The 22,048-nt window shown below is 42.6% G+C and overlaps 1 protein-coding gene across 4 annotated transcripts in view; it reads left to right on the top strand.

The window, feature by feature from the left end:
* Positions 1-19,559, top strand: part of LOC139259856 (N-chimaerin) — a 332,546-nt gene extending 312,987 nt beyond the window's left edge. For 3 of the 4 annotated variants that reach the window (XM_070875745.1, XM_070875747.1, XM_070875748.1), the window contains 5 exons: positions 2,107-2,163; positions 9,739-9,816; positions 11,653-11,790; positions 12,716-12,821; positions 17,113-19,559. In XM_070875745.1, the coding sequence (XP_070731846.1) occupies positions 2,107-2,163; positions 9,739-9,816; positions 11,653-11,790; positions 12,716-12,821; positions 17,113-17,284 (551 nt within the window). In that variant the 3' untranslated portion in view covers positions 17,285-19,559. The remainder of the gene's footprint in view (positions 1-2,106; positions 2,164-9,738; positions 9,817-11,652; positions 11,791-12,715; positions 12,822-17,112) is intronic. The other variant, XM_070875746.1, reaches the window with a different exon arrangement.
* The last annotated feature ends 2,489 nt before the right edge of the window (positions 19,560-22,048 follow it).

The following is a 22,048-nucleotide window of genomic DNA, read 5'->3' as shown; positions in this document are numbered from 1 at the left end:
CCAATCAGGTCGAGGGGCAATTTCAGCTCCCATGATTTCTTGCAACTCTGACCTTTGATTCGCAAACTTCTGCTCTCTATTTGTCACTCGCATTGGATTAGCTTCCCAAGCGGCACAGTCTGCCCCATATCCAGTTGGATGTGAGTTGCTGGAGTATCTGGGTGGGGGAGGGGGCGGGTAGTGGGGAGGGGCTCTGCCTTACACAGAACAATAAAGCTAATCTGGGGCCAAGAACTTAGAGTAGCAGAGGCACAAATCAACTGCTACTAATGCACAATTCAAATGCTGGAGGTGCAAAAAAAGACAACGGAGAAGAGCACCAAGTGAGCAAAAGAAACGAGGAGAAAAGACTGGGGATGTGGGCATGAGCAAAGAGAGATAAAGGTGTGGAAAGACCCTGAGGACTTAAAACTAGATTAACCATACATCCAGAGTTTATGGGCCCAAGTTTCCACATGATTTGCGCCTGATTTTTAGGAGCAACTGGTGGAGAATGGACTATCTTAGAAATCGCAATTCTCCACATTTTTTTTTCTGCAGTTCTAGTCAGGTAGAACAGTTCTACTTTGGAACAGAATTCAAAATGGGGCGTGTCCGGCCACTGACACCTGATTTCAAAGTTTCCACAGTGAAAAGGTACTCCAAACTAAAGTAGAATGGAGCAAGTGAAGATTTTTGTAGAACTGAAAAAACTTGTTCTACACATTAAAAAACAGGCGCAGGTTACAAATTAGGCGTCCAGAACGAGGTGGAGGGGGAGTGGGGGGAAGGGAACTCATTAAATTCTACAATAAATCCTTATTTATACTTCTACAAATATTATACAAATAAATCCAACCTGAATAAACATTTATAAGCAAAGAAAAGATTAAATAAACCATCTTCCTACCTGTGTGAAAGTGCTTCAGGCACGGAGAATTCTGCAGTCAGCCTGAGGCGCCCGTTCTTCCCGCGGGGTGGGGGGGGGGAGGCGCCCGTTCTTCCCGCGGGGGGTGGGGGGAGGGGAGAGGAGGCGTCCATTCTTTCTCGCGGAGGGTGGGGGGGAGGCGCCCGTTCTGCCCGTGGGGGGGGGGAGGGGAGAGGAGAGGAGGCGCCCGTTCTTTCCCGCGGAGGGGAGGGAGGGGAAGGAGACAGCAGTTTGCCGCCGCGGAGAGGAGAGAGGGGAAGGAAACAGCGGTTTGTTGCCGTGGAGGGTGGGGAGGGGAAGGAGACAGTGAGAAGGCTGCAAGTGCTGATGGCAATGTGCTTTTATTTAAAAAATGTTCAAAAATTAAACAGATACAAAGAACTACAAAAATGGCCGAGTGCCAATGTTTTTTTCACACTGAGCATGCGCGAACGCTCCAACGTGCACGCGCAGCGTTGCCGGCAGGAAAAAAACTAATTTAAATAGTACCCACCCCCTCCCACTTACAAAATCGGCGCGAGTGTAGGCTCCGCCCCCCTGGGCGCCGCGCCAAACAGACAAGGAGCTGCAAAGCGCTCGAGAATAGCGCGTTTTTTTTCTGGCGCCGTTTTAGGCGTGAAAAACGGGCGCCCAGCTCGGGGGCGCGCCCGTTTTTTATCCTGTGGAAACTTGGGCCCAATATGTGGTACATCGAGCCAAATTGTTCCTGGTCGATCCGGGTGACAGGAGTGAAGATGATATGGTGAAAAACATGCACATTGTGTCTCAGTGTGTCTCATGTTTTCTATGCACCACAACAAGAATGATGGAAGAAAAGTTCTGTAAAGCTGAATATTGTAAAGCACTGTTATAAAAAATACTTAGAACTAACATATCTTCATTTGCACATGCTCTGAATAAACTAAAATAATCAAAACAAAAAGCATTTTTTAAAGCATAAGTACATCATTGCCAAGTGTGAAATATTCCTTGAGTCACTGCTGTTTATCCAGTATTCAACTAAAAGGCGTAAGGCAAAAATGGAAAGATGTGAATTTGCCAAAAAAGAAGCAATACCACCAAATTTATCAGAGTAACCATTACATTTCCACTTGAGACCACGGCTCCACCACCAGGTTTATTTGAATAGCTGCCATCTTCTGTCCAAGTGGTTGTATCGACATCATCCAGAGCGAAATCATGTCTATTTTTCTTGTCAGGCAGTCCTGCCGAAGCAAATAAGAAAGAGAGGATGATGAATTGCTTCATCAGTTCAGGTAAAATGATACTGTGTGTAATGGTCTAAATATACAGAGCTCAGGGCCCACCACACCGTGTCCCTCACTCAGACTATCCAGACCGGTTTCTAAACTCCAGGCAATGTGACGCAAAAGAAAAGATGTTAACTGTTGAACTGGAAGCAAGTCGTGGTCAAATACAGTAAGTTACAGGAGATGTTTTCCCTGATGGGGGAGACTAGAACTAGAGGGCACAATCTTAGAATAATGGGCCGCCCATTTAAAACTGAGATGAGGAGAAATTTCTTCTCTCAGAGGGTTGTAAATCTGTGGAAATCGCTGCCTCAGAGAGCTGTGGAAGCTGGGACATCGAATAAATTTAAAACAGAAATAGACAGTTTCTTAACCGATAAGGGAATAAGGGGTTATGGAGAGCGGGCAGTGAAATGGATCTGAGTCCATGATCGATCAGCCATGATCGTATTAAATGGCGGAGCAGACTCGAGGGGCCGTATGACCTACTCCTGCTCCTATTTCTTATGTTCTTATAACCCGACCTGCGGAGCAGTTCTCTCGCAAATCGAGGGGCCATGATGTTCCACGGTCCGCCGCTCCAGCTCTTTATAGCCCGACCTGTGGAGTTGTTCTCTCGCAGGTCGGGGGACCACGATGTTCCAGTGAAAACATAACAGTGACAGTGAAGGTCTTGCAAGAACTGACAGATTGGACATCATTAGCATCACAGTCAACTGGTGGAAAGAGTACAATCAGTGGGATACAAATCTGGAAAGCTATAAATCTTTCGAAGTGACCATATCGGGAGAAACAGAGGTGGTGTGATCATGTATATAAACTCCAGTACTAAAGCACAAGTGCGAAGATATAAAAAAGGAAAGGTCAAACACAGAATCTCTTTGTGCAGAATTAATAGATGGTAACTGAGAGAAACTATTATTGAGGGTACGCTAAAGACCCCAGGCCAGAGTGAAAACCTTGATGTGTTTGTATATTTCTTCCTCTACCTCCCTTCCATGATTGGGTGGCCTATAGACTACCCCTATTCGTGTGATTGATCCTTTATTATCTTTTATCTCTATTCACATTGATTCTATGTTTGTCTTACTGATAGCTGCGTCACTTTTTTCTACTGCCATAATGTTATCCCTAATAAGTATATCTACTCCACATCCCCTTTTTCCTACTCTATCTTTTCTAAATATGTTATACCTAAATTCCCAATCCTGAGTTTTCTGTAGCCATGTCTCAGTAATCCTGACTATATCTGGTTCCTCGCAATGCATTATTGCCTCCAATTCCCCAGTTTTATTATGGACACTGTGCATTGCTGTACAGACAGTTGAACTCACTTGTAATAGCAATTCCCCTCTTATTTTTAACATAGAAAACAGGTGCAGGAGCAGGCCATTCGGCCCTTCGAGCCTGCACCACCATTCAATAAGATCATGGCTGATCATTCCTTCAGTAGCCCTTTCCTGCTTTCTCTCCATACCCTTGATCCCTTTAGCCGTAAGGGCCATATCTAACTCCCTCTTGAATATATCCAATGAACTGGCATCAACAACTCTCTGCGGCAGGGAATTCCACAGGTTAACAACTCTCTGAGTGAAGAAGTTTCTCCTCATCTCAGTCCTAAACAGCCTGCCCCTTATCCTAAGACTGTGTCTCCTGGTTCTGGACTTCCCCAACATCGGGAACATTCTTCCCGCATCTAGCCTGTCCAGTCCATCTCTTTACACCCTGTTCTACAAACCTATTTATTCCCTGGCCATTTATGTCCTCCCTTAGTTTAGTATGCCTCATGCTCGCCTTCCCTGTTTTATTTATATTTATGCTGGTTTCATTTCTTGTAGATCCCTCCCCCATCTTACTCAATTAAAAGCCTTTGCAACTTCCCTATTTACTCTTTCCGCTAGGACACTGGTCCCATTCTGGTTCAGGTGGAGCCGTTCCCATCGGTACATCTCCTTCTTGACCCAGTACTGGTGCCAATGCCCCATGGAAAAGAACCCTCTTGCCCACACCACTGCTTTAGCCATGTGTTAACTTGCCTGATCTGTCTGTCTCGATGCCAATTTGCACATGGCTCAGGCAATAATCCAGAGATATTACTCCCGAGATCCTCCTTTTAAATTTAGTTCCCAACTACTGATACTCCCTCAGCAGGACCTCCTCCCTGTTCCTACCGATGGACCATGACAACTGGATTTACCCCCTCCCTTTCCAAATTCCTCTCCCTTACGCTAGGTAGGCAACGCACCCTCGGAACTCTTGTTTGTGGCTTCAGCGGATGCTATCGATTTCCTAATTATAGAATCCCCTAACACATGGAGGCGGGTGAAGTTACGGAGGGTGGAAGTAGGCTGTAGGAGAGAAATGGGTAAAAAGGAGGATGGGGATTTGGCTGTTGATCTGAAGACAAGGCTGGCGGGAAAGGAGGAGGCAAGCAGCTGAACAAAAGACATGCCCTAGAGGCCAAAATACTACTGATGGAACAGGGTAAGTTTGTGGCTGTCAGAGAATCGGGGCGCAGACTTGAAAATAAACTCAAATGAAGGTTCAGGCAACAGGGCCCAAAATATGCTTGTTTGGAGGCAGGATCAGTGGCTAGAATTCAATACCAGATCCATAGAAACATAGAAACATAGAAAATAGGTGCAGGAGCAAGCCATTCGGCCCTTCCAGCCTGCACCGCCATTCAATGAGTTCATGGCTGAACATGAAACTTCAGTACCCCCTTCCTGCTTTCACGCCATACCCCTTGATCCCCCGAGTAGTAAGGACTTCATCTAACTCCCTTTTGAATATATTTAGTGAATTGGCCTCAACTACTTTCTGTGGTAGAGAATTCCACAGGTTCACCACTCTCTGGGTGAAGAAGTTTCTCCTTATCTCGGTCCTAAATGGCTTACCCCTTATCCTTAGACTGTGACCCCTGGTTCTGGACTTCCCCAACATTGGGAACATTCTTCCTGCATCCAACCTGTCCAAACCCGTCAGAATTTTAAACGTTTCGATGAGGTCCCCTCTCACTCTTCTGAACTCCAGTGAATACAAGACCAGTTGATCCAGTCTTTCTTGATAGGTCAGTCCCACCATCCTGGGAATCAGTCTGGTGAATCTTCGCTGCACTCCCTCAATAGCAAGAATGTCCTTCCTCAAGTTAGGAGACCAAAACTGTACACAATACTCGAGGTGTGGCCTCACCAAGGCCCTGTACAACTGTAGCAACACCTCCCTGCCCCTGTACTCAAATCCCCTCGCTATGAAGGCCAACATGCCATTTGCTTTCTTAACCGCCTGCTGTACCTGCATGCCAACCTTCAATGACTGATGTACCATGACACTCGGGTCTCGTTGCACCTTCCCTTTTCCTAATCTGTCACCATTCAGATAATAGTCTGTCTCTCTGTTTTTACCACCAAAGTGGATAACCTCACATTTATCCACATTATACTTCATCTGCCACGCATTTGCCCACTCACCTAACCTATCCAAGTCACTCTGCAGCCTCATAGCATCCTCCTCGCAGCTCACACTGCCACCCAACTTAGTGTCATCCGCAAATTTGGAGATACTACATTTAATCCCCTCGTCTAAATCATTAATGTACAATGTAAACAGCTGGGGCCCCAGCACAGAACCCTGCGGTACCCCACTAGTCACTGCCTGCCATTCCGAAAAGTACCCATTTACTCCTACTCTTTGCTTCCTGTCTGACAACCAGTTCTCAATCCACGTCAGCACACTACCCCCAATCCCATGTGCTTTAACTTTGCACATTAATCTCCTGTGTGGGACCTTGTCGAAAGCCTTCTGAAAGTCCAAATATACCACATCAACTGGTACTCCTTTGTCCACTTTATTAGAAACATCCTCAAAAAATTCCAGAAGATTTGTCAAGCATGATCTCCCTTTCACAAATCCATGCTGACTTGGACCTATCATGTCACCATTTTCCAAATGCGCTGCTATGACATCCTTAATAATTGATTCCATCATTTTACCCACTACTGAGGTCAGGCTGACCGGTCTATAATTCCCTGCTTTCTCTCTCCCTCCTTTTTTAAAAAGTGTGGTTACATTGGCTACCCTCCACTCGATAGGAACTGATCCAGAGTCAATGGAATGTTGGAAAATGACTGTCAATGCATCCGCTATTTCCAAGGCCACCTCCTTAAGTACTCTGGGATGCAGTCCATCAGGCCCTGGGGATTTATCGGCCTTCAATCCCATCAATTTCCCCAACACAATTTCCCGACGAATAAAGATTTCCCTCAGTTCCTCCTCCTTACTAGACCCTCTGACCACTTTTATATCCGGAAGGTTGTTTGTGTCCTCCTTAGTGAATACCAAACCAAAGTACTTGTTCAATTGGTCTGCCATTTCTTTGTTCCCCGTTATGACTTCCCCTGATTCTGACTGCAGGGGACCTACATTTGTCTTTACTAACCTTTTTCTCTTTACATACCTATAGAAACTTTTGCAATCCGCCTTAATGTTCCCTGCAAGCTTCTTCTCGTACTCCATTTTCCCTGCCCTAATCAAACCCTTTGTCCTCCTCTGCTGAGTTCTAAATTTCTCCCAGTCCCCAGGTTCGCTGCTATTTCTGGCCAATTTGTATGCCATTTCCTTGGCTTTAATACTATCCCTGATTTCCCTACATAGCCACGGTTGAGCCACCTTCCCTTTTTTATTTTTACGCCAGACAGGAATGTACAATTGTTGTAATTCATCCATGCGGTCTCTAAATGTCTGCCATTGCCAATCCACAGTCAACCCCTTAAGTATCATTAGCCAATCTATCTTAGCCAATTCATGCCTCATACCTTCAAAGTTACCCTTCTTTAAGTTCTGGACCATGGTCTCTGAATTTACTGTTTCATTCTCCATCCTAATGCAGAATTCCACCATATTATGGTCACTCTTCCCCAAGGGGCCTCGCACAATGAGATTGCTAATTAATCCTCTCTCATTACACAACACCCAGTCTAAGATGGCCTCCCCCCTAGTTGGTTCCTCGACATATTGGTCTAGAAAACCATCCCTTATGCACTCCAGGAAATCCTCCTCCACCGTATTGCTTCCAGTTTGGCTAGCCCAATCTATGTGCATATTAAAGTCACCCATTATAACTGCTGCACCTTTATTGCATGCACTCCTAATTTCCTGTTTGATGCCCTCCCCAACATCACTACTACTGTTTGGAGGTCTGTACACAACTCCCACTAATGATTTTTGCCCTTTAGTGTTCTGCAGCTCTACCCATATAGATTCCACATCATCCAAGCTAATGTCTTTCCTAACTATTGCATTAATCTCCTCTTTAACCAGCAATGCTACCCCACCTCCTTTTCCTTTTATTCTATCCTTCCTGAATGTTGAATACCCCTGGATGTTGAGTTCCCAGCCCTGATCATCCTGGAGCCACGTCTCCGTAATCCCAATCACATCATATTTGTTAACATCTATTTGCACAGTTAATTCATCCACCTTATTGCGGATACTCCTTTCATTAAGACACAAAGCCTTCAGGCTTGCTTTTTTAACACCCTTTGTCCTTCTAGAATTTTGCTGTACAGTGGCCCTTTTTGTTCTTTGCCTTGGGTTTCTCTGCCCTCCACTTTTCCTCATCTCCTTTCTGTCTTTTGCTTTTGCCTCATTTTTGTCTCCCTCTGTCTCCCTGCATAGGTTCCCATCCCCCTGCAATATTAGTTTAACTCCTCCCCAACAGCACTAGCAAACACTCCCCCTAGGACATTGGTTCCGGTCCTGCCCAGGTGCAGACCGTCCGGTTTGTACTGGTCCCACCTCCCCCAGAACCGGTTCCAGTGCCCCAAGAATTTGAATCCCTCCCTGCTGCACCACTGCTCAAGCCATGTATTCATCTGCGCTATCCTGCGATTCCTACTCTGACTAGCACGTGGCACTGGTAGCAATCCCGAGATTACTACTTTTGAGGTCCTAATTTTTAATTTAGCTCCTAGCTCCTTAAATTCTTTTCGTAGGACCTCATCCCTTTTTTTACCTATGTCGTTGGTACCAATGTGCACCACGACAACTGGCTGTTCTCCCTCCCATTTCAGAATGTCCTGCACCCACTCCGAGACATCCTTGACCCTTGCACCAGGGAGGCAACATACCATCCTGGAGTCTCGGTTGCGTCCGCAGAAACGCCTATCTATTCCCCTCACCATCGAATCCCCTATCACTATCGCGCTCCCAATCTTTTTCCTGCCCTCCTTTGCAGCAGAGCCACCTACGGTGCCATGAACTTGGCTGCTGCTGCCCTCCCCTGATGAGTCATCCTCCCCAACAGTACTCAAAGCAGTGTATCTGTTTTGCAGGGGGATGACCACAGGGGACCCCTGCACTATCTTTCTTGCACTGCTCTTCCTGCTGGTCTTCCATTCTCTATCTGGCTGTAGACCCTTCTCCTGCGGTAAGACCAACTCACTACACGTGATACTCACGTCATTCTCAGCATCGTGGATGCTCCAGAGTGAATCCACCCTCAGCTCCAATTCCGCAACGCGGACCGTCAAGAGCTCGAGGCGGATACACTTCCCACACACGTAGAACATGGACATGGACAGCTTAGTGGGACTAGGATTGTGGCTACCAAGAGATCGGGCTTTCAGGTCTGAAGGGTGTTCAGTGTGTGGGGGGGGAGAGGGGGATGCGCAAGGGGGAGTTCGATGTATAACATTCCGCGTCCAGGTACGCAGGCTCATTGAGGAAGTGGTGCAGCAGCTACTTACAAAGGTGCAACAAGGCAGGGATGATGAGCAGATGGCATGATCACAGGGGTGGCTTGCTATGGAGCTCACCCATCAGCTAGGCGTGATATGGTTAACACCCAAAGAGGAGTGACATGTTGGGATTTTGGGCTTGGGAGACTGAAATGTGGGAGGAATACTGACACGAGATAGCAGCAAAGATGGCCAATGGATTGGAAGGAGGGCAGACATGGGGGTTGGTGAGGATTACATAGCACATGGGAATGGGCAAGGAGATAGCTCAAAATAAGGCCAAAAGCCTGAGGCTGAAACTCAACCTAAGAGTGACAGAACTTGGAGGGAAAATACCCAAAAAGGAGACTTCAGGTATGGGTCAAATTTTTACAAAATTAATTTAAATTTACACTTGCAAATTTCACCTTACCTTTAATTTCCTTTATCAGTATTGCTGACACCACTGGAGTCTCAGAGCTTTAGGCTGTGCTAAAGCAACACCTAGTTGTTCCAGCCTGCAACTGCAAAGCATACTCAAACTCAGTGTAAAATAGTAGCTTTTATGTTATCAGCTGGGGTGTTACTGCAAATAACCGTTAATAACATTCACTAAAATTTAACATTGTAAACCCCTATCACAGCATCACTTACAGGTATTGCAGGTAAATCTAATATATAAAAATGCCATTGAGAAGGTTGCTAAAAGGTTTTCAATGTGTTTTGAAATGAAATGTGTTGATTCATCTACTATTTTTAATATACAAGATATAATTATTTAGGAGTACATTTTTTATTGTTATTATATTGCCTGTTTCATAATGTTCCAGAGAATCCTTTTCAATAAAATTTTTATATTTTGTAGGTCTGATGTCTGAAGGTTTGTACAGAGTATCAGGGTTTAGTGATCTAATTGAAGATGTCAAGCTAGCATTTGACAGAGGTACGTACAGTTTCATTTTCGGGAAATTTTACTCAACTAACAAGGGTAAACACTGCGGTATTCACAACAAGCAGATGGATACTATTACCTTGACTAGTTTCAAGATTTTTCACTTTTGAAGATAACTGCATAAATCTAGCTATCTCAAAGTCTAGTCAGAGAAAATGAAAGATTTCAGATTTGTTATGTTCTGCAACAGTTGAAAGTTAAAATAAAGATGCCTAACATCAATCCTCCAGCTTCCTAAGCTAAATCAATGGAAAAACTACAAAGACTTACTATGTCAGTTTGGTTACCATGTAAATTCAGGCATACAGTGACCTACAACAGCAGCTGGATGAAAACTGTAATAAATCTATTTTTATTAGTTGATAGAGAAGGACAGATTTTAGCCTTCAAAGAACTTCAGCTTTTCTTCTTGCATATTACTTAAGTTCTGCAGTCTTTTAATTTAGTTACTTTTTTCATTAGCTAGTATGTGAAAGAGGAGCCCAAAATAATCGTAATCCTCACTCTTTTCCCCAAGTTCTATCAATGTTTGTAAAATGTTTCAAATCTACTGCAACTTTAAAAGACAACCAGAAGAGAAGCTAATACTACAGTCCTATCCTGTTAAAGGGGACTGAAAAGCCAGATCATTTTATTTTGCTTAAGCCTCTAGCATATTTCACTTCCAATCAAAAGCATAAACCCCCATTAAAGCTGCAAAATCGTACGGTTAAAACGGCAACTCTGATCAGTTTTACAAAGTCACCTCTTTTAATACTTTTGTCCCAAACAAAATGTTCTCTGCTGTTGTGAACCAGTTGTTGCTGTATTATAGGAAGAAATGCAGCTTACAATATTGCAGATTTTCACTATCTTTGGGAGAGAACAGAAGGGAGCTTCTTGCTTTTCTTGCCTGCTTGATATTGATAACGTCATGTCGGTGACCTTGTGTATGTAGCTGTTTCCTCAATAAATTGCCTCATAGGATTACTCTACCCAAAATGTATATTACCCTGTTACTACTTATGGTGACATTTGAAGCATGTGATTGAAACAACTGCCTTAACGTTCAAGATGCTGCTTGACATTAGTGACAACCATAGATAAGACTGCAGCATGGTCTGCCATGCTCTCCTTGCAGAAGTATGTTGTGTGGAGAAATTAGAAAAATGGAAAAACAAAATGGGTTTGGTTTTACAGGCAACTCTCGATTATCTGGATCCCTCGGGGTTTTGGCTATTCCGGGTAAATGATTTTTCCATAAGGGCGAGTTAAAACTTTAATGACTCAATGTAATCAGCTACAAACAGTAACAAAAGATGGACATTACCAGCATGCATGTACAGGTTCTGGTGCCTGGAACCCGGTGCCGGCACTGCCCCCGTTCCCAACATCAGCAGTGGCTGCGAGAGACAGCAGCTGCAGCAGTGCGCACACACACACGCCAGCAAAGCAAGGGCAGAGGAGGGTGATTTTTATGGTGAGTGAGAGAGTCCCCCCGGTGTAGAGTCCTTTTGGCCGGGTTCGGTGCAGAGTCCCTTCGGCCAGGGACAGAAGCGGACGGTACAGGGTCGGCCAGGGAGAGAGAATGTGTGAGAGAGAGAATTAGAAAATACAAATGAGCACAGTGTTTGGAAGGTGATTTTTCCAAATTATTTGGGACTGCCTTTTCACTTGTTAGCAACAGAATTTTAAATCCCGCTACAACTGTTTTCCGTTGGATCCGTGTACGGATAATCACGAGTTGCCTGTATATTGGTACATATTGAATGTAGTACAAGAATATAATCATTATGTTGAACTGAATATCTGTTTAGTGTTGATTTTTTTAACCTTTGTGGGTCCTAGATGGTGAGAAAGCAGACATTTCAGTGAATATTTATGAAGATATAAATATTATCACCGGTGCGCTTAAACTATACTTCAGAGATTTGCCCATTCCACTTATCACGTATGATGCTTACCCAAAATTTATTGAAGCTGCACGTGAGTGTACTGATTTTGTTTATATCAAATAATCATGTTATTGATTTATTTATATGTATATTTGGAAATCTATTTATATATTATTAAAATTGGTATGCCCCGTCACCTTTCAATATTGATTATGGACTTTTCAATGCAAGTTGTGTCCACACCCCATTACAACAACAAAAACATTAACAACTTGTATTTATAAGTTGTAATTGCCTGTGATCTCTGAGGGTGGCGCTCTAATAGGGTTTTCAAGTTCATGGAGTCATATCTTTGTCGCGATTTTCAATCACAGAAGCGTGTGACTCTACAATTTTCCATATTAAGATTTTGGTTACAGTCTATTTGCAGTTCCACCCGTTGGCCGTCTAATGACTCATTACCAATTTAGCTTCAGTAACTCTTCTCTGGTGAGGTAAATGTAACTTGTAACTCTGACTCATCCATTCATAATTTGAAAGACTTCTATCAAAACACCAAGTAATCTCTTCTGTTCTAATGAACACAGTCCCAATTTGCTTCCGACAAGAGTTTCCACTACTCATTGCAGACCTGACCGGAAACTTAAACAAGGCTGAAATAGGAGGAAATAAGGTGGAACTGATTTCCATCTAACTTAGTGTTCCATTATGCCTGTTTACATCTGTTTTCTGATTGTAACAGAGGTGACAGTTGCCCCCAGTACGTCTCCATGAAGCTGCTTTCACACAAGGTAAATGGGGAGAATCCTCACTCAGGCAACAGACATTCTTTGTAGTTTTAATTTTCCACATTATTTATGAGGGGAGTATTTTAAGTTAAAAATACTTCCCATATATCTTTCAAACAGTCTACTTCCTGTCAACAGGAAATAAAGCATTTAAGTAAAGTTTGCAAACATTTGAATCATCTTTTTTTTAAGTTTTGATGTTTTTATATTTTATTGTTTCTATTGCAGAGATTCCAGATCCTGATGAGCGATTAGAGTCAGTTCATGAAGCATTAAAAATGTTGCCACCTGCACACTGTGAAACTCTGAGGTACCTTATGGCTCATCTAAAAAGGTATATCATATCCATTAATATTAACCATTTGTAAGTAAATGCTATAAAGTTAACAAATATTTTACTTTTGATGTGAATATTATTTTTCTTTCTTTGTAAGAAACATTCCAATTTATAGAAAAGCAAATATTAATTGTAATACTCTTATTTTACATGTCTATTTTTCTGTTCCCTCACACCTCCTTCACAAAAATTCACGCTATTCCTAACTTAGAAGCGTGCAAACTGAAAATATCTTTAATCAATCTGACAGAAGGTGCATGAATGGAAATAAAACAAGGGGTCAACTGATGCCAAGCCAATTTCTCTCCATCCTAAAAGCAGTTCAGTCAAGAATAGTGGACTTACTGTGTTGGGAAACCATACTGCAAACATCTGTTGAGATTGGAATTCAAGCTTTGGTCTCTCAATCACAAGAGTGGTGCACCAAACTTTATTGATTTTGAGCCACCATTATAAAGAAACCCATTAATGATCGTTGTTGCCTATTATTTAATAGTGCACTATTCCAATTCTGCAGTTTCCATTTTAGATTAAGAATTCGTTTCATAAATTAATCCATTGCCTTCTTGAGGATATCTTTCTACCCAAAGTGATCTTTTTGTATGTAATTAACTAGAGAGATCATGCTTATTTCAAAAATAAAATTTTTATTCCACAAGACAGTTTGAAGTGAGGTGTAGGTATTGGGTAAGCAATATATTTTACCATACAGTATTATTAAAGGTAACTGTGTAATCCATCAGTGGAGCAATTGAATAATTTGTAGCATATCTTTAAAAATATATATCAACCCGACACTATGTATTACCACCCTATGTATTACCACCAAAAGGCTTACTAATAACTTGTTTTTCCAAATCATGCTAACAACTATCTTACCACCACTAAGCCATTGGGGTTGCTTTAAAGCAGTAAATTAATTAACTCCTTTTTTAATGCCAGGTAAGTACCTGGTTGAGAACAAGATTCAAAATTAGGATATGTTGAGAGATAGATGACCAAATACTTCTTGAAACAAAATGGTAGTTCTGCTGCTGAAGTCAACTGCTGCTGATGTTAACAGCATCTGTGGAATCAACAACAAAACTTGTATTTCTATAGCGCCCTTAATGTAGTAAAACGTCCCAAAGTGCTTCACAGGAGTGTTATCAGACAAAATGTGACACCGAGCCACATAAGATGATATTAGGACAGAGGTAGGTTTTAAGGAGTGTCTTAAAGGAGGAGAGGAAGAGAGATGGAGAAGTTTAGGGTGGGAATTTCGGAGCTTAGGGCCTAGGCAGCTGAAGGCATGGCCACCAGTGGTGGAATGATTAATAATCAGGGATGTGCAAGAGGCAAGAATTGGAAGAGCACAGAGATCTTGGGGAGGTTACAGGGCTGGAGTAGGTTACAGAGATAGGGAGGGGTGAGACCATGGAAGGATTTGAAAACAATGATGAGAATTTTAAAATCGAGGCGTTGCCAGACTGGGAGCCAATGTAGGATCAGCGAGTACTGGGGTGATGGGTGAATGGGACTTGGTGCGAGTTAGGATACAGGCAGCAGAGTTTACGATGAGCTCAAGCTTATGTAGGGTGGAAGATGGGAGGCCAGCCAGGAGTACATTGAAATAGTCAAGTCCAGAGGCAACAAAGTCATGGATGAGGGTTTCAGCAGCAAATGAGCTGAGGCAAAGGCAGAGACTGGTGATGTTATGGAGGTGGAAGTAGGCGGTCTTGGTGGAGCGGATATATGATCGGAAGCTCACCTCAGGGTCAGATACGACACCAAGGTTGAGAATGGTCTGGCTTAGCCTCAGAAATTTGCCAGGGAGAGGGATGGAGTTGGTGGCTTGGCAACGGAGTTTGTGCAGGGATCGAAAACAACAGCTTCGGTCTTCCCAGTATTTAGTTGGAGGAAATTTCTACTCGTCCAGTGCTGAATGTCAGACAAGCAGTCTGACAAATCAGAGACAGTGAAGTGATCGAGAGAGTTAATGGTGAGGTAAAGCTGGGTGTCATCAATGTACATGTGGAACATGATGTGCTTTCAGATGGTGTCGATGAGGGGCAGCATGTAGATGAGAAATAGGGGGGCCAAGGATTGATCCTTGGGGGACACCACAGGTAACAGTACGGGAGCAGGAAAAAAAGCCATTGCAGGTGATTCTCTGGCTACGATTTGATAGATAAGAATGGAACCAGGCAAGGGCAGTCCCACCTAACTGGACAAAGGGGGAGAGTTGTTGGAGTGGTCAACCGCTGCAGAAAAGTCAAGAAGGATCAGGAGGGATAGTTTACCTTTGTCACAGTCGCAAAGGATGTCATTTGAGACTTAAATGAACTGTTTCGGTATTGTGGCAGGGGCAGAAACCTGATTGGAAAGATTCAGTCATGAAGTTGAGGAAAAGATGGGCACAAATTTGAGAGATGACAACGCGTTCATGGACTTTGGAGAGGAAAGGGAGGTTGGAGATGGGGCGGCAGTTTTCCAGAACAGAGGGATCAAGGGTGGGTTTTTTGAGGAGAGTGGTGATGACGGCAGTATTTAAGGGGAGGGTTACAGTACCTGAGGAGAGGGAACCGTTAACAATATCAGCTAACATGGGGGCCAGGAAGGGAAATTTGGTGGTCAGCAGTTTGATGTGAATAGAGTCAAGGGAGTAGGAGGTAGGTCTCATGGACAAGATGAGCTTGGAGAGGGCATGAGGGGAGATGGGGAGAACATAAAGAAATATGCGAGTTCAAGGCTAGGGCAGGGGGACCTTGGGGAAAGTTTGGCCCAGTGGGCTAGGGGAAGGGAGTGAAGCGCCAGAGGTAGCTGAATAGATGGTCTCTACCTTAATGCCAAAGAAGTCCATGAGCTCCTTGCATTTGTTGTTGGAGGTCAGCATGGAGAGGGATTTAAGAAGACGGTTTGTAGTGAAGAAGAGAAGCCAGGTTTATCTTTGTATTCGAGGATGATCCTGGTTGGATAAAGTAGATTGGAATATTTGTTACCATGCAGTTTTGTTAGATGACCATGGAAGAAGTTTCCTAGGGCTTTCTTTTCTGGCAAGTTTATTTATTAATTAACTTTAGGAATTCAATAAGTTTGATAGAGCCCATGACAGCACATTGTGCATAGTCTGTTGGGGATGGAGGAAACTCAGTGGGCCCAATGGCTTTTTCTTGTTTGATACTTCGTTCTTGTGTATCCTATTTGAGAAAAGATGGGAATTCCCTGATGACTGTTTTGGATGGAAATTTATCAAGTTTAAATGAATTCAATACCATTAGATAACTATTTTTAAATGCAAGTATTCCTACACAGAATGCCTTTGATTTCCATCTAGGTTATTCTTGTTTGTAAAGATGCAGCAGCTAGAACAATGTTTTCACATTTTAAGTGTCTGATTGGAAAGCTGGTCAAAATTAATGTGTAGAACTTTGTGTTAAAAGTACCAATATACTGTGAAATGTTAAATTTCCAATACTACAGGTTGAACCTCTCTTATCCCGCACCCTCAGGATCTGGCCCGTGCCGGCTAAGGGATTTTGCCGGATAAGGGGTGGCTACGTTAAATTGGATGGTACAGGGACTGAGAAGCAGAGGTGATCTTATCAAAACATATAAGATAATGAGGGGGCTGGACAAGGTGGATGCAGAGAGGATATTTCCACTCATAGGGGAAACTAAAACTAGGGAACATAGTCTCAGACTAAAGGACTGCTCATTTAAAACTGAGATGAGGAGCAATTTCTTCTCTCAGAGCATTGCAAATCTATGGAATTCTCTGCCCCAGAGAGCTGTGGAGGCTGGGTCATTGAATATATTTAAGGTGGAGATAGATTTTTGAGCGATAAGGGAATAAGGATGATAGGGAGCGGGCAGGGACGTGGAGCTGAGTCCATGATCAGATCAGCCATGATCTTATTGAATGACGGAGCAGGCTCGAGGGGCTAGGTAGCCTACTCCTGCTCCTATTTCTTATGTTCTAATGAGCAAGGGGATATCAGGGCTGGCTGGCTTGGGGCTGCGAGTGCAGCAGAGAGATCATGGGGCTGGTGGATCGTGGATCGTGGGTCAGGCCAGCAATTGCAGGAGTCGGCAGCGAGTAAAGACTTCAATTTGTTCATGTCAGAGTTCTGCGCATGCGCCACCCGGTGGCCGTGAATGGTGCCGGACGAGGGGTGGTGCCGGATTAGGGAGTCCCGGATAAGGAAGGCTCAACATGTACTTGATTTGAGTTGTAATTTTATAGTCTTATGCCTAAATAAATACTACAAATAAGTCGTATACTAAAATGGATCGTTGTTTTTTGCAGGGTTATTCTACATGAGAAGGACAACCTGATGAATGCAGAGAATCTTGGGATTGTTTTTGGACCAACTCTAATGCGAGCCCCGGAACAGGATCCCATGGCAGCCTTAAATGACATACGTTATCAAAGACTATTGGTAGAGATGCTCATCCAAAATGAAGATATTTTATTTTGAAACTGTTGGGAGGGCAGTTTTAAACAATGGCAGGAAGAATGAGTTAGATTATTTTATCCAGGTAGTTGTTTCAGTGAGCAGGTTGAAATAACCGCAATCCTTTGTACTTTTTTATAGTGTACTCAGCTCAGACACCAGTAACGTAATTTTGAATACTAAAACTGCTGGGTTGGATTTGAGTTCTTTAATGTGAGCTAAAGTTACTGCATGATTTGATCCTCGTTTTTGACAGGGATCTTTAATGGAAAACAGGAAATGTTGTAATTTTTTTTTGGATAGTATTAAGTGAACTTGCTGCATGTTTGTAAAGTTGTGTGTGTTTGTCAAATGATGTAACTACACTTGTAGTAGTTTATAATTCTGGACTAGGGATGAAGCTACAGCACAGAATATCAGAATATACTATAATATTGATCCTGCGTTCGATGACACTTGACAGTGTTCATTTCTGCCTTTTGAAATATAGTATAGTTTGTCAGAGTGTGTAAATTTTACTTGTAGATCTCTTCCTATCTGAAACAAAATGTTTTGTATAATATTTCTGTACAACCTGCATAATCAGTACCAAATACCATCAGGTGTTTGTTTCACTTGAAACACAAAACAAACTCTGGTTTGTTTTTCACATATAACTTTTGTTTTTTACTTTGGCATGCAAACATTAATTTATTAAAATTTACATCAGCAATATATTTTTTTAGAACAAAACTTATATTGGGTAAATATTTAGCAACAACATCAACATTTAGTGATATTCCTGAAAGGTTATTTAATTGCTGTGATTTCAAGGTAAGTATAAGTTAATGGACTACAATAGATATTGATGGCAATTAGAAATGATTGAACGTAGGAAGAACTGGCCCCACAGGAGTGAAAAATTATTTATTTAAGAACTTATAGACAAGATCAAGGAATACATCAGTTTCTGGGTACGATGCTGGTCTGAGTGGGTGAATAATGTGTATACATAATGTTATATTCTGAGTTGCTTCAGAGCTGAAAAAATTCTGTTTGTAATGTCTCAAGTTAAATCCAGTTTAAAAAGAAAAGTAGTTTGCATCGTTAGTTAAAGGTAATATAAGCCCAATGGAAACTTATTTCCTTTTTAAAAATGTCTACATTTTCTCTTGATTAAGTAGTGTTTTCTTATTCCTTTGGTTACTTTGCTCTGCACTCATTTATGTACTATGGGGTCGAAATTTGGTATCTCCGTTTTTGAGGCGGTTCTGAGTGAAGGACAACGGCTGAGTGAAGATTTTAACGCCAGCCGGCAATCACCGCCTCAAACTGCCAAATTCAGTTTTTCTGCCCAAAGATGAGAGAGCAGCGCTAAAATTGAAATTGCACACTCATCCTCGGGCGCCAACAGAGCAGTAGCTCAGGAGGCCTACTGCGTTTCCCGACGGTTTGCGAGTTTGAAATACTGGGGAAAAAAAGTTTACGAAAATTTATCTGACCCACACCCACACTTTCCCACTGGTGCCATTAATTCATAAATGCTGAAAAAAATTAAAGATAACAACTTATCTTGATCTCTGGATCCCCGATGTCCCAACAGTTTTTCCAGGCTGTACAAACGCCTGCCAGTAAGGCCACCGTACCTACCTAATTTCACAGCAGCAGTGCCACATAGGTGGCGGCAGAGCGCGCAGTGGTATCTCTTGATGCTGCCCCCACCACCCAACTAAATTTCCTGTCAGCCGAGGAACCCGATCCCTGCCGACGGTAAGCACTTAGCCGCCCATTAGCCGCGTTAGAAGCGGAATTTCGGCCCCTATGTTTTAATATTAAATAATCTTAATCTATCACCCAAGCAGCAAAAAAAGTCATCCACTCAGAGTACAGACAAGTGAGCCGAGTCCTCTAAATAGAGGAATAAAACACAATTGTTAAATATTTAATATAATGGAGAAAAAACAAGAACATTTTAGTAGTGCTCCAGAAATGGTCTATTAATATCACAAATTTTACATGGAAAATTTCTAATGAAACATTTTAAAGAAATAGTACAGAATCTCAGTGCACGCAAAATTCGAGTGGGCTTTAATTGTAGACCATTATTACTTGATGAGCTTTTGTGTAAAATATAATTTAGTTACCTCAGGATAGTTTGGTCTCAGGGATCGCGTGTTCAGTTCAAAGACCAGTATCCAATGTATCTTTTTTGAAGTATATGTTTGATTGGTAGCTGTACTTGTGTGAGCAAACACCACTTGAATCCAATGAATGGCTGAGCAGCTAATGTGGTTATAAAAGAGACACTTTTGAACGTCTTTTGTTCAGCTTGAGATGTATCTTCAAAGTACTTTAAATGGTGGTTATGAAGTTGATGTCCTTCCAGTCAACAGTTAGTCGAAAGGTGTCAGAGATAGGGCTTGTCAGACACTCTATGAAATACCACATAAGACTAATCAAAGAACATGTTTCAAGGTTCAGTTTTATATTCAAGGTCAGAACAGGACAAGCACCAAAATAGTTCCAGTGCTATAACAACATGTGAATAGTTTTAAAAGTTAAAAAATCTAACGACCTGTTAGATTTGGGGGAGGTTTACAGTAGTTTTTTTCTTTGCTTCTGCCAAACATTAAAATTAAATTAACATTTGGAAATTGGTGAATGGTGAACACATACACAGAGCTCCATTGTCAGTGGGCAAGAGTAATATGGGAACCAGCAGTGTAACATGAGTCTTCTGGCTGTGCATATTCTACAACTACTGATCTTAGACAATTGCATGTAATACAACCCTAAAGGGTAAAAGAAGATAAAACGGAATGTGTTTATTTAGAAACATAGAAACATAGAAAATAGGTGCAGGAGTAGGCTATTCGCCCTTCGAGCCTGCACCATCATTCAATAAGATCATGGCTGATCATTCACCTCAGTACCCCTTTCCTGCTTTCTCTCCATACCCCTTGATCCCTTTAGCCGTAAGGGCCATATCTAACTCCCTCTTGAATATATCTAACGAACTGGCATCAACAACTCTCTGTGATAGAGAATTCCACAGGTTAACAACTCTCTGAGTGAAGAAGCTTCTCCTCATCTCAGTCCTAAATGGCTTACCCTTTATTCTTAGACTGTGACCCCTGGTTCTGGACTTCCCCAACATCAGGAACATTCTTCCTGCATCTAACCTGTCCTGTCCTGTCAGAATTTTATATGTCTCTATGAGATCCCTTCTCATTCTTCTAAACTCCAGTGAATACAGATCCAGTCTCTCCTTATATGTCAGTCCTGCCATCCCTTGAATCAGTCTGGTGAACCTTCGCTGCACTCCCTCAATAGCAAGAACGTCCTTCCTCAGATTAGGAGACCAAAACTGAACACAATATTCCAGGTGAGGCCTCACCAAGGCCCTGTACAACTGCAGTAAGACCTCCCTGCTCCGATACTCAAATCCCCTAGCTATGAAGGCCAACATGCCATTCGCCTTCTTCACCGCCTGCTGTACCTGCATGCCAACTTTCAATGACTGATGTACCATGACACCCAGGTCTCGTTGCACCTCCCCTTTTCCTAATCTGTCGCCATTCAGATAATATTCTGCCTTCCTGTTTTTGCCATCAAAGTTGATAACCTCACATTTATCCACATTATACTGCATCTGCCATGCATTTGCCCACTCACCTAACCTGTCCAAGTCATCCTGCAGCCTCTTAGCATCCTCCTCACAGCTCAAACCGCAACCCAGCTTAGTGTCATATGCAAACTTGGAGATATTACACTCAATTCCTTCATCTAAATCATTGATGTACTGAGCCCTACGGCACCCCACTAGTCACTGCCTGCCATTCTGAAAAGGCCCATTTATCCCGACTCTCTGCTTCCTGTCTGTCAACCAGTTCTCGATCCACGTCAATACACTACCCCCAATGCCATGTGCTTTAATTTGCACACCAATCTCCTGTGTGGCACCTTGTCAAAAGCCTTTTGAAAGTCCAAATACACCACATCCACTGGTACTCCCTTGTCCACTCTACTAGTTACATTCTTAAAAAATTCTAGAAGATTTGTCAAGCATGATTTCCCTTTCATAAATCCATGTTGACTTGGACTGTCACTGCTTTCCAAATGCGCTGCTATTTCATCTTTAATAATTGATTGCAACATTTTCCCCACTACTGATGTCAGACTATAACCGGTCTATAATTCCCTATTTTCTCTCTCCCTCTTTTAAAAAGTGGTGTTACATTAGCTACCCTCCAGTCCATAGGAACTAATCCAGAGTGAATAGACTGTTGGAAAATGATCACCAATGCATCCACTATTTCTAGGGCCACTTCCTTAAGTACTCTGGGATGCAGACTATCAGGCCCCGGGGATTTATCGGCCTTTATTCCCATTAATTTCCCTAACATAATTTCCTGAATAATAAGGATTTCCTTCAGTTCCTCCTTCTCGCTAGACCCTTGGTCCCCTAGTATTCCGGAAGGTTATTTGTGTCTTCCTTCGTGAAGGCAGAACCAAAGTATTTGTTCAATTAGTCTGCCATTTCTTTGTTCCCCATTATAAATTCACCTGTTTCTGACTGCAAGGGAACTACGTTTGTCTTCACTAATTTTTTTCTCTTCACATATCTATAGAAGCTTTTGCAGTTAGTTTTTATGTTCTCTGCAAGCTTCCTCTCATACTCTATTTTCCCCCTCCTAATTAAATCATTTGTCCTCTGCTGAATTCTAAATTTCTCCCAGTCCTCAGGTTTGCTGCTTTTTCTGGCCAATTTATATGCCTCTTCCTTGGATTTAACACTATCCCTAATTT

This window comes from Pristiophorus japonicus, chromosome 3 (genome assembly GCF_044704955.1).
Source record: "Pristiophorus japonicus isolate sPriJap1 chromosome 3, sPriJap1.hap1, whole genome shotgun sequence".
NCBI lineage: Eukaryota > Metazoa > Chordata > Chondrichthyes > Pristiophoridae > Pristiophorus > Pristiophorus japonicus.
The sequence above is the reverse complement of the archived record's forward strand: the minus strand, read 5'-3'. Positions and strand labels throughout refer to the sequence as shown.